At 40.6% G+C, this 19687-nt stretch overlaps 1 protein-coding gene across 5 annotated transcripts in view; it reads right to left on the bottom strand.

Annotated features, from left to right (window-relative positions):
- The window catches only part of MET (MET proto-oncogene, receptor tyrosine kinase), a 90247-nt gene that overhangs the window by 23905 nt on the left and 46655 nt on the right, over positions 1 to 19687 (bottom strand). For all 5 annotated transcript variants that reach the window (XM_075493600.1, XM_075493611.1, XM_075493591.1 and 2 more), the window contains 6 exons: positions 18727 to 18900; positions 13068 to 13228; positions 11774 to 11876; positions 11424 to 11560; positions 8788 to 8952; positions 7803 to 7902 (listed from right to left, as the gene is read on the bottom strand). In XM_075493600.1, the coding sequence (XP_075349715.1) occupies positions 7803 to 7902; positions 8788 to 8952; positions 11424 to 11560; positions 11774 to 11876; positions 13068 to 13228; positions 18727 to 18900 (840 nt within the window). The remainder of the gene's footprint in view (positions 1 to 7802; positions 7903 to 8787; positions 8953 to 11423; positions 11561 to 11773; positions 11877 to 13067; positions 13229 to 18726; positions 18901 to 19687) is intronic.

A 19687-nucleotide genomic window follows, 5' to 3' on the forward strand; every position in this document is an offset into this window, starting at 1 on the left:
GAAGACCTTCCAGAGCATGCTTTGTGCTGTGGGGGTGCGATCCAGTGTGAAATGTCTGGCCAGGGTGCTTTCCTCTATCCCACACCACCTTGACACAGGACTCATGAGACAGACAAGACGGACCCAGGTCCTTCCTAAAAGGATTGCTGTGTTGCAAGCAAGGACAGCGGGGATTTGCAGGCAGCCTGATCTGCAGCTGAGTTTAGACAGTTTGCAGGGATAATATGAATCCTTGCAGATGGGATTCATCCAGCCTGCATCCAGACACCTGCATTAGAGTTAGTTGTCTAAACTGTGTTTATAGTCAACAGAGGGAAACAGGTTCACCTGGAGTGGGATTCATCTGATCCTTTTTAGACAACAGCTTTAATTAGATTAATGGTGCTCTAGAAGGGTCAACCTCTCTCTCTTGACTGTGAAGGTTTCTACATGACTAATTTGATTATAATGTCAACAGCACATCTACAAGCATTGATGGGAGGCTCGGTGGGTGCTGGGCAGCATCATGCAAACCGCAGAGTGGCTTGTTTGTGACTGTATCGTGTACTCCCTTCACTGTGCCTCCCTTTCATGCTGCCTACCACGGATATGGTTGAAGGACTTCTGGCACAGAGTTGCTTCAGCTCCACAGAAGTATTCCTTTTCCAACTGTATAAACCTTCTGTAAGTAGTTCCCTGTACACTGTGCCCTGTCAGCAGAGATTACACTTTTTTTTTATAAATAGAGTGACTGACGTGGTCTGGTAAGAATGGAGCTTAGCTCCTAGTCATCATAAATCTTACATTTGTTCTACAAGAAATTACCCTGGAAAACCAACAGTGCTGTTGAATACCTTTGCGCATCTAGAGAAGGCCAAAAAATATATATTTTTCTGTTTTGTTTTTCAAATTAAATTGGTTCTCATTATAAAATGCTGCCTGAAGGAGCTGTGAAATTAGTTTACATTTGTCTCTAATATGCTAAATTAATGCAATGTAATTTTGCTGTTTCAAATCAGTGACATAACCATTCAAGCTATATCAGTTATATACTCACATTAGCTTGAAAAGTGGGATTAAATTAGCTATCTACAAATCAGCACTTTTTCGTATCACCACAGCAATTCATGTTTCTGTGCATAATATTGTGAAATCTTGAATCTGCCAAGGGAAACATTTTCAAGGCTCTGAAACTGAGCACTAGAGTTTGAGAGCTCTACTACAAGGGTTACAAGTCTGTGAGCTGTGAGTTCGGCACTCAATTAAATAACTTGGTGCAGCTTTCAGTGACGCTAATGGGACTTGAACCTGTGTAACTAACAGCCCATTTAGATTCTTAGCACAAATACAGAAATATTTGTGCATCCCCCATGACAACAAGATAATCTGTGTGACACAAGACAAGGCAGAATTTCACTCCATTTGCTTACAGTATCAAACTGTTCTTCCTCTTTTGAATACCTTGTTATACACCATTTACCATATCTCAGGCTTTGTTATATCACATGGATCTAGAAATTCATTTGAATCAGTACGGTAACAATAAGATGCATCATTAGTATAATGTATGATCAAGCCATACTTTTCCATGATATATGAATATTCGTAAAGATATCTATCATATTGTGTCGATGCTAAAAAGGGATTACTAAAATATATACAATTATAAAACCAAAAATGTCCCAGGTAATCATTATATTTATTTGAGTAATGTAAATTCATTAGACTTTTTATCTACTGTAGAGTACTGATGTCCCTTAAATGAATAGCAGTGGTATTCATAACTTTGTTTGTGGCTATCTATTAGAATCAGATACTTTACTTTATCAGGCTGGTCTCTGAAGAAGAAGCTCTCAGAAAATGATAAAAATCTAATAATACTCTTTGGAGGGGATGCAATGTGACTGATTGGTAAGGTCAAGAAAAATCCTATTTGCAATGCCCTTATTGGTACATGATTTGACATGACATTTTTACCTTGAAATTGGTTTTAGCAATTGAAGAATATGACGGTTTAGTTTTCAAGAAATATTGGATTGAGGATCTATAAGAAAAAAACTCTAATTCAATCTATTGCCTTCTCAATTAAGATACTGCCTATCACCCAGCACCTTTAACTTTTATTTAATTAGGCTTTAAAGTACATTCACTTTAAAAGCTAAGCCTACATTCTTCTTGTGACTATAATCTACATCTGAAGACAATAAGGAAGAAAAGATGTAGAAATTATGGTGCATTTCACAAGCATAAGTAAATACTATACCCCAAAGGGAATAATAATCCATTGCACAATGCATATGACTCATCACTTAAAGGTATGTATTCTTGTTTCATTTGTAAAATATGACCCTTGAGGCAATTAATTCAAACCTGACCTACAGAATCTGAACTTCAGTGCCCAATTCAATTTTTTTTCATCTGATAGAACAACAGGAAAAGTATGAGGGAGGATCTCTGAGCTCCAGAGGTCTCCCAGCAGCTGACCCAGATAAGAGAGGGGCAGTTGGATGTGTATTACAGGATCTGTAGCAGTCAGAAGGGAGAAAAGGGCCAATTTGTCCTTTCATAAAAAGTAAACTTTTGGAGTTCCAGTGAGGAATAAAAGATGAATGAGGTTAAAGACAGACCGGGAGACTCTCCAACCATCTTTGCCAAAGGGTGATTTCTCAATATGAAGAGATGAGAATTCAGGTCCAGCTTGAGGAAAGCCTATTCAGAAGGCTTTTCTGTGTAGGTGAGAAACTGAGCAGTGACACTCAAGCAGGGTAACTTGAAGATTTTTCAGAAAACTCATTGGCTTTTGCTGCCATTTCAGGTAGTGCAATGAATGGCCCTAATGGATCGGTAGCATTTTTATTCTAGTTGTCTTCTTGGATGAAGGCATGGGAGATGATACTTCCAGTCTATCAGATCATTGGACCAGAAGGTACAGTAAAACCTCTCTTGCTCCTGGGTCTGAGAGCCAGCCCTTTGCACAACACGACCAATATTTTCTGGGAGTCTAAATTCCTCCCTGGGCTTGGCATGGTCAAGGTACCTGCTAGCACCACATCCCTGACACCCTGGTGATTTCACAGTGTGGGCTTTTCCCTGACACCTGCAGGTTTCTGCTGCACTCTTTCCTTGCCAGGAGATGTGCATGAGATGCAGATTTGGCACAGAAAGAAAGGTCAATGGTTCCCCTCTGTGAGGGAAACTCTTTTCTGGGCTTCTGTGACAGCTTTATGCCACAGAGTCAACACAGATAGAGACTCCAACCCTGAGTGTCTTTGGATAGGTAGTCAGGAATATTTTCAATAATCACATACTCACTATCCACAGTTTCCAGGGAATGTCTTCTATCATTATTTAATACATCTAATGAATACACTCGCAGGTGAATTCTAGGCATTTTGATGAGTATTATAAGTATGGATCGTTCACGGACTTGTAAACATTGAAGGAACTGAAGGGTATTTTGAAATTCTCTTGTAATACAGCAGGAAATGGCATCTAGCAGGGAGCAATTAAGAAATGCTAAAGATCATTCAAGAGACTACTTACTGAAGAGATAATTAAAAGTCTGTGGAAAGAGATGATCTTGTATAGCTACAGGGTCAGTTGTTGAAGGTCATGCATTAAAAGGTGCTTCTCTCTAATTTTTCAACCTTGCATATATTGGGACATTCATGGTTAGAAGAGGTTAAGCAGTGGGAATATACATCCAAATTAGTTAATGGATGGAATATTAAAAATGCTACAGCAAAGGATCCCCGAATGACCACTTGTTCACTATAGGGGAATCAATGCAACGTACGGGTTTTCAAAGAGAAAATATTGGCCTCAAGTGCTTCAAAAGCAGAAGAATCATCTAGCATGACTTATAGCAGAGGCTAGAAAACACTTATTTTGTAAACAGGCTCGTGATCAAACACCATTCCAAACTGTGCAAAGCTTTTTTACAAGCACAATGCAAAGTGAAAGGAAGGAACGAGCTGCTTCCCTCCTTGTGCACCCCACATAGGAACTGGACGTATAAGCAGAAGTGAGAGGGTTTGTGTATCCTTATGCATTATCTAGAGCTGTTGGGAATTTATGCAGCACTGCCTAAATTCATATTTTTTGTTCCTAGTCAGAACAAATGGTCAAAAGAACTCATGAAATAGAAATTAAAAAGAAACATATTGCAAGTATTGAAACATGGTTCACTAACTCTAGAACATTTTTTTCATTTGTTGAAATACCAAATTTCAAGAAGGCAAAATGTATTATTTTGATAGTGTTAACATAGAATGTAATATAAACACAACTAGTGTGAACACAGTATTGAATAATTTTAAGGAAATTTAAATAAATATGAAATGAAAATGATAAAGTTGAAGCAAGGCATTTTTGCCTTATAGAAGAAAAAGTTTCAGAAATACTGAACTTCAAGCATGAAAGCTGAAAAGCTCAACTTAAATGTTTCTTCTATAGGGGGATGGCATATTGCCCCCAAAACTTTTCAGTCTCAGTGAAACTGCATTTCTTACAGGGAGTTGTTCCGGAAAAACTCTTTTACCAGTTGTACTGCTCATCTCTTCCACTGGGATGGAAAGAAACAGGTAGAGAAGAGCAAACGCCCCAGGGCACATCAGCTAGCTCTGCTCCCTGAGGCTTGGGATGCAGAGCATCCCCAACAGCTCCTACTGCTTACAAAAGTGACCCTCCATTCACACTGCGACTCCATCAGGGCTCTAGGCCATAATTACGCCTAAGGGATTGAATTAAGGGTCTGGGGACAGATAGCTGGCAGGAAAAGGTGAGACCTCTTTTAAATCAGGCACCACCAGTTTTAGGCAAATGGGAGAGGGTCTGGGAGGTGGCAGGAAGAAGGAGCAGAGCTCTAGGAAACACTTATCAGGAGAATTTGGAGTGGTTTGGTTTGTTTTAACTGGAAAAGAGAAAAGCTGAATCATAATGTAGTGCAAATATGTAAAATTAGCAGGAGAGGCTGGTAATCTGTTGTTTGTGTCCACTGAGGGTTAAACAAGAAGATAGCTAATTAGCAGCTAGGATTTGGGTTAATTATTAGAAAGAAGTCTTTCCAAACCACTAGGTAAGCAGGTAGAGCAGCTCTCTCCAAAGTTTGTTTAAGCAAGGTTGTGAAATTTCTTTCACAAGGAGCTTTAATAACAGCCTAGGCAAATATCTGTCAGGCAGTGGTCTGCATACATTTGCTCCTGCCGCAGGGAAGCGGGCCAGGCTAGGTCTTTGTGGTCCCTCCCAGCTGTACTTTCCTTTGATGCTTTGGGATGTGTTTCAGTGCTGGCTTTGGTTTTCCCAAGAGCCAGAGTTTCTGAATGCTGACAAAAGCAGCTTCTTGGAGTAGGCTGGTGAGAGAAAACTGAAAAGAAAAAGGGCTTAAATAACAATTAAAAAAATGACTCAGTTAGCTCTCCTCTCCCAAACCAAGGAAGCAAAAAGATATATAACTTCAGCTACAGGACTTCTCGATCATTTTGGTTTGTATTGTACTGTTTGTCTGGGTTTGGTCTATTCAGGACCACAACCTGTTTTCTCCTTTACTAATGGGATAGCTGGTCATTACAGTGCTCTGGATCCCTGCTGGAAATAGTTCCTCATCATTGTTTATTTTTGTAATGACTGGATGAAAGTTTGGGTTTTTGGCATATCGCTCATGCGTAGGGCCCAGAATCTCCAGCACAGGATGGGGCAGGCTGCAGCCATGGGCATCCTCTGCCAGCAATTTCCTCAGTTACACAGTGCAATCTTGTTTTGCCACTTATAAATCTTTCCCTTCTCCCTGAGAACTAATATCCTTCCTTGAGAAACAAGCTCAAGGCAAAGACTATTGGCAGAACAAATGGCAAGCAGAGCTGGGCTGCCACAGAGGCAGGGAAAGCCACCGAGTGCCAGAAGCCTTTAATTTCAATAGAGCAAAATATATTACTTGGGCAGTGTCAAAGTATAAAACACTCTGGATTATAAACTGTTTGAGGTTATATTCCACCCTTTGTGCAGGGAGGATGAACTTGTGTACAGCTGCTTTTACACTGGGGCAGATTCTTAGAGATCAGCAGTGGTAGGGGACAGATACCCTTATGGAAAATGAGGGTCAGACCTTGCCTCTTCTTGTGTGTTGGCAAATACCACACACACTGCAAGGTGTGAAAAGAAAAAGATTAAGGGAGATAAATCTGACTGTCTATGTCCATGCCTTTTTTCAATAGCAGGTTAAAAGGCAGGATGGCAGCAAACCACTGCTCAAAGGAAAGGTTGCTCCCCAATATTTGGGAGAGAGAGTAAACTCTGCAGTGTTCATTGCCTGGAGTTGCCAGTCACTTTTGGACAGTGGATTTAGTTCTTTAAAACTTCAGATCCTTTCAAATCTGTTCAAATTCCGAGGAAGTCCCAAATATTTGACAAGCAAGGTATGCAGAATCAGGGCCTGAAGAGAAGCAATATTGCATATTGTCACAGGGGAACAGAGAAAGCAAGTGAATGATCTTTACTTCAAAAGAAAGACTGCTCAAATCCACACAAAGCAAAATCTAAAGAGCTGATTTCAGCAATGATGTTTTCTTTGGAAATCTTTTGTACTTAGAAATAATCATGCTCAGATTACTCAAAACCTAATAAATTTTAAGTTTGGTTGATTTCACTGAAGTGTTTTGCTTTCTGACTCATGGGTAAAGTGTCTTTTTGATAACATTGAACTCTGCGTTTCATTGCAGGGGCACTGATTTTCAGATTAAATCTGAACCCATTAAATTACAAGCCACGATTACATCCAGCTGAAATTCAGGTCCCGACACTCATAATATTATACAAATTAGGATCATGAAGAATATTATGACCTTGAAGCTATAAAAGACTGCAAATTTGCAGACATATCATTTAAAAAGCTTTGAGCAAACCTAGGTCTAATACTTAGAATTCAATACAGGAAATAGTGTATGATGATCATTAGAAATAAGCTGAGAATATGAGCAGTAACGTAGCATGTCATAAAGAGTGTAGGTCAATTTAGCTTCAGTTAGGCTAAACAGACCTTACAGGATAAGAAAATGTTGGAGGTGCAAGACAAATGTGTAGGCAAAAGCTTACAGGAAACAGTTTCAGTACAACTAGCCAACAAATGTCATCTTTGCCTTAAAAAATTAAAGTAGATCACATGCTCATATCTGAACACCTTATTTAGATTTAGACACTGTGTATTATCAACTCAGGTAACAAAAGAAGGCTCAGATCCTTGACTGACCCTCTGTTCATGTAGAGGTACCCAACTGCAAAAGCCCAAACCTCTCTGAAAACTTAGTTGCTGAACTTTGATAAGTTAGGAAAGATTAGCCCCAATAGGTAATTTGGCAATCAGAAATTCTTCAAAATAATACTTACTTTTGATTTTACATATTCACTTTTCCTCTTTCTTTGATGCTTGTTCCATTTTCCTTTTATATCCACAGTCACCATTTGAATATACTTCCTACCTACCACAGTAGCACTTGAACTTGCCATGTAATCTGACATACCTGTATTGCATTGTTCTGTGTTTAGTCACTGAATTTGCATTCTTAAATTGCAATATAAAAATCTTGTTATCAGATACTGTAAAAGCCTTATTTCTTTGGAAGAGGTTGCTTGAAACTGTTATTCTACCTCCAGCTTAATTTCAAATTTGTTGTTGAGTTTTGCCTATGCAGTGGAAACAGTCTGTGCAGAAAACACCAAAATGTCGGTGGAAGCCCCGAAGTTTCAAGGCAAAAATCAAAGTATTTTGACTGAAAATTCTGTGCCATCCACCACACGATAACAGATTGTCTTCTCCAAGACTGACTCACCACAGAGAAGTTCATTCCCAGTTTAGGTACAGTAATCACCATCTGAGGAAAGCACACTGAGTTCAAGTTGATTCCCTGAGCTGTGATTGTACTTCCACCACTAGGAAAAATTAAAAAAAAAAAAAAAAGAAAAAAAAGAAAAAAAGAAGATGAGTAGGATAATGATACATCTGCTATGGTAATCTTAATTACAAAGTATATTTTAGAGTAAATGACAACATAAAACCAGAATTAGTGATATATGGGGTGAATGCAAATACATAACTCTGAGCAGTGAGATTATTTTTCTGGGAATCAAATTTTACACTTGCTGTAACAACTAATAAAATACAAGAAAAGAAAAATAATTTTTAAAATTGTGGTATGCCAGGATATAAAACAAATGTGTACATTTTAAAGGAGGGTGTATACTTGTACTTAGCATTTGCTAACTTACTTAACTTATTGCTTTCAGCGGTGCTGAAAAAGGTGCCTTTTTTACTGCTGACATTTTTTTGGCAAAGGCAGATGGCTTGGATTAGAGCTACTGAGACCATAAATATGTCACTTAAAAACACACACATACTACCATACATATATATTCATAATATTTATGTAGCGCTGGATTTAGACTATTTTAAAATCCATTTGCTCTCCTGAGTACCGCTGACTTGTCACATTAAATGATTTTCCTCACTGATCAGTGTAATGTCCAGACGCAGGATAGGAGACACACTTAGCTGTACAGTAGGTATCTCAGCAGGACATCACAGGTACGCTCAGCAGCAGCTAGGAGTTAAATCACATAAAGAAAAGAGGCGCCCTTCCCCCTTCTCCTTCACCTCTGAAAGGAAATGATCTGCCCTCTGCAACTGCACCATAATAGAAGCAATTGGCATGGCAGATAGAGATAAAAATGCAATTTCTTTTGATAGATTGCTGTGCACTGTAGCCATTCTTCTTTCATTCATTACTTTTCTTATTTCTATAAGAAACTTTTACTCACCTAAGAAAAGATTTGGCTGGATGAATTTTTAAAACAACGGGGTCTTCTCTGTATGTGAAATGACTGCTCGCATTTCGAATAGCTTCGTCGATTCCCACTCTCACATGATATTCCTGGGGAATTTGCTGTGCTGGAGTGTAGCACTCCGCAGTGCTCACTGATACGCTGGAAGGACAGAAAAAGGCTTGCTTGTCAGCACTATAAAACATGTACTCAGTTTAAAACACTGTCCTTTAGTGAGCCCCAGCTCTGCCCAAGGATCCGCTTGTAAAAAAATGTCATTGATTCCCACACTGGATTATCATATTGCAACAAATAAGCATGGCGTGAGGTAGAAAGAGCAACACCACTGCTTAGGCTCAAGATTCATCTTTATTTGGTTGACTTGCACCTTGCCTGCTGGAAGGTGTTTCCCCAGTGCTGGCGACAGCCATGTCAGCCCCTGCACCCTGCAAAGGCAGCTTCCAGCCTGGAAAATGACAGGACGCTCCAGGTTTAAGGAGAATGACTTGTTCTGCTGTAACCAAGGCATAACATCTTTCTCTTTCCAATCCACAGGATTTACCCTGTGTTAAAAACCTCAAGAAAAGGTGCTGGTGGGGGACGTACCAGCACGGCAGAGATGTCCTGCCCTGGGGGCACCTGCTGACTCTGAGCACTGCTGAGGGGCAGGCAGAGGGCAAGAAGGGAGGAGACGGTGAAAATTCAGGAAGAGCTAGCTGAATTCAGCACAGCAGCAGAGTCTCTGGGATATTCACCTTTCCCTTGCTCTCTCACGCTAGGCCCTGGAAGTCCTCCTCCTACACTGAGCTTAGTGGGTGAGCGGGCAGTGGAGGGGTGAAGGATCCTGAAGCTTGAAGCACATGAAGTTGGCCACAGGGAGCAGGGCACATCAGAGGCAAGAGTAACAACTGATTGGAGAAGTGACTGTAACTCTACCAGCTGGTTTCAATGATTTGGGCCCAACCACATCCAGAAACCCTCCAAGTGAGGCCATTCTCAAAGGATGTGAGAGAGTGTCTCCAAATTAGACAAAAGGGGCATTTGCTGCCACTTCTGAAGCTTTCCAGGAAGGTGGGGTTCACCGTGTGCTGTAGGGGTTAGTGATTTGTTCATATCTATCTGGAAGCTTTTTACCATCTTTTAAAGGAAAAATAAACCCTTGATCTAGCTTCTCTCAGAACTGGGGAAAGCTGCCAGTTTAGATAAATACCTGCCCTGAGAAACTGGCTAAGACCTGTGTAGAAGTCTCCAGACAACTTGGCTGGTGAGAAAGAGAGGAGCTGGGGATGCTTACCAGATAAGCCCCAACTACGGTTCAATACCTAGAGGCCACCTGACCAAAGCAGATGTCTGCCTCTGAGCTGGCTGTCATCTCACCCCCACAGCAGATTTCTCAAATGGATCAGATGAATCATTCCCAAAAGGTTTATATATTTGTCCATTAGTTGACCAGCTGAGATGATGACATCAATAAATGCCACCCTAAACTACTAAGTAGCCACTGAACAGAAGTGCTGAAGATCTTGGCAGTGATTAAATATCAGACTTGAATACCTAAATCCCTTTCTTGATTTAGTCAGACTTAGCTGATTTGATCAAGAGCATACAATAAATCATTTAGCAGCAAAGAATAAAATTTAGCTCTCCTGACTTTGAGTCTGACGTTAACTAATAAGCTATTGCTTCCCCACGTTCTCAGCAAGTGTGATGTTTCACCACTACGACTTTCCATAATCTTAGGAGAGACTCAAAATTTAGAGGAATTGCTGGACATCCTGTTCCTGGAACACAGTGGGCCATATTCTGCCCTTGGCCACAGAGGTGACAATTCTGGAGCTACCCTGCTGTACCTGAAAACAGGACCAAGCGGGATTTGCACCATGGTAGAATGGCTACCAAATTCAGAACGCTTGTCTGCCCATAGCAGAGAATCTGTGCTTGGTATTTAACATTTATATTCAGCTGGGATTGAAGGCATTTCCACACAGAGCATGTCAAAGATTCTTGACGGAGCTCCTACTGGATCCAGTACAGAGCCACAAGAAATTCTGGCTTAATCCTCAAAACAAGTTTATATATACTAGGAAAAGTCTGAAAGTGATGCTGCCTCTAGTTTGGAGGCTGTTCACTTGATAGTACCGCAGAAATAGCTGCTCCTCTGCACGGGATACACATTCCCACATTGGTCAAATTTCCACCAAACAAACCAGTAGGAAATGGTAACCTGCACCCACTGGGCGCTCACTGGGAGCTGCTGCATGAACAGCAGCTCTTGCCAATACAAGAGAGAGGGCTGAGTGTGTGGGAGTCGGGGTGACAAAAAAGATGGGAAATGGGCAGTTTCTAGTCCATTAGAAGCTGATTTGCTACTTCTCTATGCAACCTTTTAATGAGGTTAATGAAGGCATTACAGAACAAACAAGTCTTCTAGGGAACCATAGTCCGTTCTAGGAACCTTTCAGACCTCCTAAACTCAGGTTGTAATCCAGAACTGAATGCTTATTGCAGTATCAATTATCCGATATGTAACACAAGGAGAGGACAGCAATGCACATTTGTGGTTTTTTTACTCCAAGACATTTTAATTAAGCCATTTCAATATTAAAGGCATCACTTTTTAGTTAGTATATTACCTTTTCAAGGTGCATGATTTCTCACCCACAAAAATCCTTCTGGATTTTCCACTGTTTAGGTATTTTCCAGCTACAGTTAGCAATGTTCCTCCGGATTTGGGGCCATAGGTAGGAGAGATACTTGTTATTACAGGATTCTGAGGGGGGGTAAAAATAAGAACAGTGGATTGTTATATTATTTTCAAAATGTGAAGAGGAAGAATCTTAAAACATTTATTAGCATTTCCATAAAGTAATAATAAAGCAAACAGTAATACAGAATTACCATACTGGATTGGACTCATGATGAGCCTCCTTCCAGTTAATATTGAAGCTAATTTTGACAATAAAGTTTTAATCATAGTGCTTACCACGTACGAAAATGTATTGAATAGTGTTTTGCCATGTCCAACAGAAACGCTACTGGATATATTAAAACTTGGATTTTTTGCAGCAGGAACTGTGCATTCCAGCCTTTGGAAAAGAAGGAAAAAGCGGGGATTACATTTTTTTTCTGGCTTGAGTTTCTGTATTAAAATAGAACCACTTCAAACTCGTAATAATGGAGGATCCATACTAAACAAATCATCAAACTATGTGTGTCAGGGACATTTCAGAAATAACAGCTAAAAGAACTGTGGTCATCTTCTTTAATACTAAATACAAACATTGTGGTGTTTACACTTGGCCAGAGAAAATAATTTTAGTATATCAAATAAATTTCAGAAAAAAAAGAAGCATGCTAGAGAAAACAAATACCTCCCATTCAATGGCTGAGTTGGTTTTTGGAATTTTCATTTAGTGCCAAATTTTGGCAGACAACAGGATTAGAAAACATGCATCATATACACAAGTTTGTTGTATAAATTTAAATATTACCAAAAATTAAACTTGAACTTTTGTGCCAGCATGTATCAATACATTACATTACATTTACACAGTCTCATATATGAGCTAGTCTCCTTAAATCATTTTGTTTGCATTAAGACCGTTCAGAATAGCAGTTAGGAGAGTGCTCAGTACTTCTGGAGAGTGATCTTTTTGCTGCTATATATGAATAGGGAAGCCGTGCCATGATTTGCACATTGCTTTGGTAATAGATAGTCATATGCTTTGAACTGAGAGAGGATATTAATTGAACTTCCTATTTCTTCAAGATAACAACTGGAATAACCTCTGTCTTAAACTTAAGCCCACTGCCTCAAATACTTATTTCTGAGCAGGAGGAGGAGAGGTGCAGCTGAGGGTCATAAGCCTCTGGATGACAAAATACCTGCATCTTCTCACATTTATCTCCAGCAGCTTCACAGATCAGGAAGACGGAGGTGACATAACTGAGCCCAGCAGGATCCTGGCCAAAGGAACCTGCACCCTTTTCAAACCTTTGAATAGTTTCGTTCTTGCCAGCTCCCGCAGATGTTGAACAGCATTTTGCAGACAAACCAGCAAAAGCTGCTGCAGGAGCTATCGGCATTAACTAGATTTATGTGATCTCCATTTCGAGCACTTTTTTCTTGGGGAGCTTATCAAACCGAGGGATTGTTGCCTATTCGAAATTTCGGAATTGGAGATGACACTTACAGACTGAATGTTTATATTGTAAAAAAATCCATACCACATAAAGAACATCTGTATAAAAGGAAATTTGTATTTTAGGTTTCTTACTTGTTTTTGTTGCTAGATTTTGCTTCCAGAGCACAAATTTGTCCTCCAATATGGACTACTGTATTTCTTAATTCAAATCTACTATTTTTGCTGAATCCAAAGTCCCATCCACACAGTGTCAGTTTTGTCCCGCCTTCTAAGGGAGCACTGCTCGGGAGAATCTGTTAAAAAAATATTGTGTTAGTTACATCAGGTTTTCTTGAACTTCAAATGGAGTTAAAGAATGTGCAAAGGAATAATTTTAGAAAAGCATTTCTTCTGGTAGACTATGTCCTACCATTCATCTTAATTGTTCTTCACCTTTCATTTGTCACATTATGAGCTTTCTCTGACAGTAGCAATAAATAACAAAACCTATACTAGAAAGCTTTGAAGGATAGTGTTTAGGGGCACTGAACAAGCTGTGCATTGTAATAGTCTTTTAAATCCTGCCATTCTAGTCTTTCACATCTTATTTCTGGCATGTTAAACATACAATGTACTTATTTTGTTAGAAGCTGAATGCTGAACACAAAAGAGCCCCAAAATGACCATTTTTTGTCAGCTTGATGAAAGTCAGGTTCAGAGTGAAGTAGCTTCAAAGACACCATAATCCGATATCGCGTTGGCTGTGATAAAGTTAATGTGACTTCTGCTATTCTTTCCTTAAATCTTTTACATTTGGTCACCTCTAATTCTGAGTTAAAAATAAACTACCCCTCAGAAACACAGAGACAATCTACAAAGGAAATGCTTTTTTTTCTGTATATTGTAAATTGTCCTGTAAAATATAACAATGGTGGGAAAAATGTAGGAACACTATAGAAGTCTTACAAAACTCAGTAAAAGTACTGGTCAGTACTGCCAGTAAAAAAAAAAAATCAAAAAGACATTGGTTCAGGGTTTATGGGGACTTTTAACAATACTGCATAATTTTGCAAACATACCAGTACCACTGGACAAACAACAGAGAATGAAAGACTGAATTTATACTTGTGGTCATAGTGCCTAAATGTCTTAGACTTAATGCTTTAGTGATAGCAATTTTGCCCCTAAAATGCAATACAGCTGTGCCTTTCAAAGGACCCGACTTCATTTTCAAGCTGAAAGGAAAGTGTTTGAGAGATACTTGGCTATTATTTCATCTGGAAATCCAGTAAGACAGCACATTTCTTTTCAACTCTCTTGTAGCTATACTTCAAGACTCTCACAAATGAACTATTGTAGATAGAAAGGCAGCTGAAGAATACTTCAAAAGAATTATACCATATATTCTATATGGGCAAATTTACTGCCCCCATTAGAAACCAGACAAAGAGTCTGATCTAAAATGCACTGAAGCCAGTAGGAATCTTTCCTATTTTAATGAGCTTTGAATCAGCTCTCAATGAGTGAAGAACGGGGAACCTATGCAGGAACAGTACTTTTGCACAAATCCCACACAAAAGGAGTGATGCCCGCACAGCCCCCTGACACACAACACTGCAGCTAAAAGCGTGAAGCAGTACTGTACCCCATGGAGTCAGTGCTATTCCCAAGTTTAACTTTCCCTTATTTCTTTGGGTTTTTTCTTCAAAATCTGGATTGACTTCAGATCCTAGTTTTCTACTCTACTTAATATCTCACCACACTATCTATTTTTGGAGTAACAAAACCCTAGCAGAAACTGAAATTGCTCTGTGGGGTACAGGATGTCTCGATGTTTTGTACAATACTGCATTGATGTGTGGCATTTGAAGAGTTTGAAATGTAATCCACAATTTAGCAAAATAAGGGCGTTGAAATCAGGCTTCACAAAGCCATACAGAATGAAAACCGAAGGCATGTAACGGGTTTTGAGTGATCCTATCTGCCAAAAGAGACTTGTGATAGCAGCCCATGTGCCTTAATTGAGGGAGAGTGAAAGTATTTACTACATTCTGCCAGCAAATTTAGGAGGCAAGACCTCTAAGTAGATAGCAAAAAATAAACCAAATCTTAAACTTTTGTATTTAAGTTCTGCAGAAATTCCCCCAGAGTGCTTTTATTCCTGTCTTTATTTTTGTTCCATTTGTTCTGTACGATGAAACCTCTGAAAGTCAAATGTGGTTTCCCAGACTTGTTCTTGGGACAGTCAACAAGAATGAATAGCAAACCTCCTGGACTTTGAACTGAGGTATACGTAAGCATCTTCTGTGTGCTTACATCATGCAGGTGGTAACAGAAAGTAAGCAAAACCCAAATCAGTTATAAATGCTATAAAATTCAGGATTCAAAAGTTCTCTATAGCAAGGAAACTCCACTGGTAACATGGAGCAAGTCCTGCTGCAAGGCCTGCCATTCTGCTTGTCCCTGCTGCTCTCTGGACTTTGGGTTAAGGGAGAGAAAGTTAACTTTTCTTTCTATTTTTGGAAAAATTTAAAAAATTGTGTTTTGCTTTTGTTTACATTGACAGCCATTATGCTAATATCCACTCACATACTTTATAAATTGTTGGAAGAAAGTACCTATTTATTAAAGTTTCAATGGCCCATTCATTTTAATTGAGGCAAGAACATGCACAAGGCCACATGTGAAATTTCCAGCAAAACCTCCAACCTAAACAGGCATCAGAAGGCCTGACATTCTTGATACGTCTGAGACAAAAGCCAGCTAAAATGACTCACTTCAAAAACAACAACAAACCATGTCAGGTTTTTAACCACAACAAAGAATCAAAAGGGAGACCAGTTTATTTCTTCTTATACGCCGTTCACCTTTCAGCGTGACCTGAATGCTGCATGGAGATGCCTGCAATTTGTTCCAGCACCAAGCGATCTCAGAGGAGACTCCCTCGAGTCCCCCGGCTTTCCTCTAGCACCGCTTGTCCAGGCTGAAAAAACATGCCTCGCTGCTGGCAGAGGCGGTGGATGGGAGCGGGGTACGGTGCTGAGGTGCGGGGTGGGAGCCGGGCTGTGGTGGGGCTGTGATGGGGATGTGTCCTGGTGCCAGCCCTGCTGCACTGCCTGTAGCAGGGGGGATGCCTGGGCAGAGCTGGAGCTCTTGTGCTCCCCGCAGGGCTGGGGTGCAGGGCTGCTCCCTGCCACCCATGGCTCCAATGAAAAGTGCTTAAAGCAGGGCAGAGAGACGAAGGATCTGCAAGACTCCACGGGAAAACACTGGGTTTCTTCTCTGCCATCCCTCATGAGGGGAAAATCTCTTTTTTTTCCATTGTGCACCACTCTGTGTAATAACCTGGGAAAACTTTGTTGAAGACTTAGCTAACATCCATTGAACCAAACCCTCAGAGAAGCTCTGTGTTCCTCTCAGGTTAAAGTGATCGTATGACATATCTCAAGCAATCTGTCCCTCTGAAAGCTGCATAATATTAAGGGGGGGTTGGACCGAATTTCAGATACTATGCAAAGCAGGTCATCCTCTGTTTGTTAGGAACAAAACAAGGTTGTTTCTCATATTTTATGCATAGGGGTTTAAAGACAGATCAGAAGATGATGAATAATCTGTTCTATATTTTTTTCAGTAATAATGTTAAATGTCATGGTCCAGTAGAGCATGAAATCTGTCTTAACAGCTAGCAATCCAAAGGGATTTAAGTACTCAGCTGCATTTTTTTCCTTACAAGCCTTCTAGAATCAACTTCTACCAATGTGGGCACGCTGTAATTCGAGATTCACTTTAAGATCCATCAGTGCCACAGATCCATATTCATTACAGGAGTAGACTGGGCTCGTGCTGAGCAGGCAGGGCTGAGCCACACGGGGAAGGGGAGCACCTGGACGGCCCCATGCCTGCTCCCACTGCCCCACATCCAAGGCGCGCTCCCCGGGATGAGTCCTCCCCACAGCTTCACAGGGACTGCACAGGTGGCCTTGGGGACACATCTCTCGGTCTAAGCATCTCTGCATGGGCTCCAGGCACTTGCTTCTTAAAACTGCTGAGTGCACACACTCATAATTGAAATTAAAGAGGGCTATATGAGCTCAGCACCTCCGAAAATCAGAAACTAAGCAGTTCAGAGCCTTAGAAATCTTTTTGGAGGCATGGCAATATACAGCCACTACGGGAAAGTTTTGCCAAGAAAAAATATTAAAGGATGCTACTTGTGCTTGAGCTCTAGGAAAGACAAAACAAGCTGTGCATTATAGGTGTGAGTAGCTTGGTCCTGCAGTGGTATATAAAAATGTATCAGGACTAATTCTCAGTGTATCCCTTTGAATTGGTGATTCATAGTATCATACAAACTAAGGCCAGAAAGGACTATTTGATCATCTAATACAGCCTTTTTGAAATAAATTTCTTGTATAAAGGAAAAGTCAACTATTCACATTCTGTGTTAGCAATTCTTTTACATCTGCTTTGCCCAAAGGTAAATGGCAATAGAAGGCAAGGCAAACACACACACACCCCTTTCCATTCATTTTGGGTTTAATTCTTATAATGCTTCATTGCTTGTTCATTGAATTTTGCCTGTGTTAGTCCTAAATTTTGTATCTGAAAGGTGAACATGGAAAAGAACAAAACCCCCTGTAAACGTGTTTCTAAATTTGTTTCTATATTATTAGCAGTTTTGCCTCTTTAAAAAGTTGTTGTACGTGAAATCATCTGCCTGGTTGAAAGAAATGCATTATTTATTTAAAAAAACCTTTTGTCTCCCTTTCTCTCTGAGAGTTCAGCATGTCAGATTTTCATCTCCATTTATAAGCTGTATGCCCGTAAAGGGAAATGTATTTTTACTACACGGTGTAGTTTAAATGCATTAACAAAAGTAAATGGGTGTAAGTGCTACCAGAAAGTTTTATGCTTGTCCTTCCCTCAGTTTTCTAGTCTGTTAACTGCCCTATAAACCTCCGCCTTCACAGCTATGTCACACTTCACACAGGATGATTCGGTTACACATACAGCCGGCCAGTACGAGTCCTGCGTTAACCGTAGCTAAACTAAAACAGGAACGTGCCAGTGCAGCTCTCTGCTTGTCCATTTGTTCTTGCACACCCTTGATGGGCTTTAGCTGGCTGGCAGCAGCCTCCGTCTGTCCCCATTACCCAGGGAGGGGTGCAGCTACAGGCTTGTCTCCCTTGGTGGCAAGTGGACCCATGGGAACAAGGAGCAAGGGAGGGACGTTAGGAAAAACGTCTTCCCCAGGGTGGTGTTTTGGTTGACAGCTCTGTCGCAGAGCTTAGGTAGGGGAGAGAGGGACTTTTCCCCACAGGGAAACACCATCCTTATCCTCCAACGCTGGAGCCAGCATGGGGATGGATGAGGAGCGGGGGCCGGAGTCCTCCTGCATTGGGTCAGGCTGTGGTAGCTGTGGGCGGGAAGTGCTTTCCTCCACCTCCTCCCTTTGAAAGGGGTCTGGGCGGAAGGGTGCTCCTTTGGGTGACTGGCCTTTCCCGTCAGACCCCTGCCAGGCTGGCTCAGACCCATGTTGCTTCCCCACCACGAGTGCTTTGCAGGGCCGAGGCTCTCCCGTGGCAAGCCAGGATGGTCAGACAGACTTGTCCACTCTAAGGACCTGAGCCCGCAGCACTCAGGGCGAGTACGTGCATCCAGCCAGAGGCTTTATGGACGCTGAGACCGAGGGGAAGTCGGGGAGAGCAGACACTTCATTTATCATAATTACATCAAAATAAACAGAAAACGTCTGCAGAGCGCAGGCCGCGTTCTTCCCTCAGAGATAAGTATGAGAAATCCACCGCTTTACCTCATAAACGCTAGGCAAGCAGGTCTCCTGGGTCCAGGAGCCGCCGGGACACTCGGCAGACCTGAGGCACTGGTGGCCGCACCAGCCACACTGCATGAAGGGAGGCGCCAGCAGGCACTGGCTGCAGGAGCGGAGGTGATGGCAGCCCGGCCCCCTCAGCGGGATCTTCGTTATCTGCCGATGGAAAGACACGATGCACAGATCCTTTTAATACATACACTAAGTGGCACGGAGAGTCTCTATTTATGCAATGCGCTGTGGTGCTACTCAGATTTCAGATGTGCAAGCTGCAGTTTGACTTCTCTTTAGCTCAGTAATTATAGGATCTTATAAGTAATTTAATTGACGTGATTTTAAATTCGCTTGGGAGAAACCCTAAAGGCATCTTAATGTTATATACAGTTACTACCAGCATCTGGTGTTTACAGCAAGATAGCATTTTTTGCTGATGGAAAAAGAAAACAGCAGCGTGCTCTTCCCAATTCTGCACTACTTCTTGGAAAAAAACAGTGTATCTCAGTATGCCTTAGTTCATACATTCGTAAAAATAGGCATGATGGCTATTTCAACTTTGGCAAGGCTGTATTAATATCTGTGACACACTTACAGCACGTGACTGCTCATGTACTTGTTTTTTAACACCTATCATCAAAAAACCTATACTACACCTAAAAGATGAATTAAAATTTATATTATTTAAAATACCAGGATAGTTATGATAATAGTCACTCTAAATACATAAGAATTATTTTTATTTGAAATATTAAAATTAGTATATAATTACATTACTTTATAAGTACATCATAGTTCTTTACACTTCAGTACCTTCCTTAAACTTATTTTGGACATTTTCTTGAAGGTTACTCTTATAAATATCTCATACATTTCTAGTAAATGATTAATAACCATCTTTACTAATGGCTGATGTATTTCTGTAAATTCTTATAGAACTCAAGGGGTC

This window comes from Mycteria americana, chromosome 1, assembly GCF_035582795.1.
Source record: "Mycteria americana isolate JAX WOST 10 ecotype Jacksonville Zoo and Gardens chromosome 1, USCA_MyAme_1.0, whole genome shotgun sequence".
NCBI lineage: Eukaryota > Metazoa > Chordata > Aves > Ciconiiformes > Ciconiidae > Mycteria > Mycteria americana.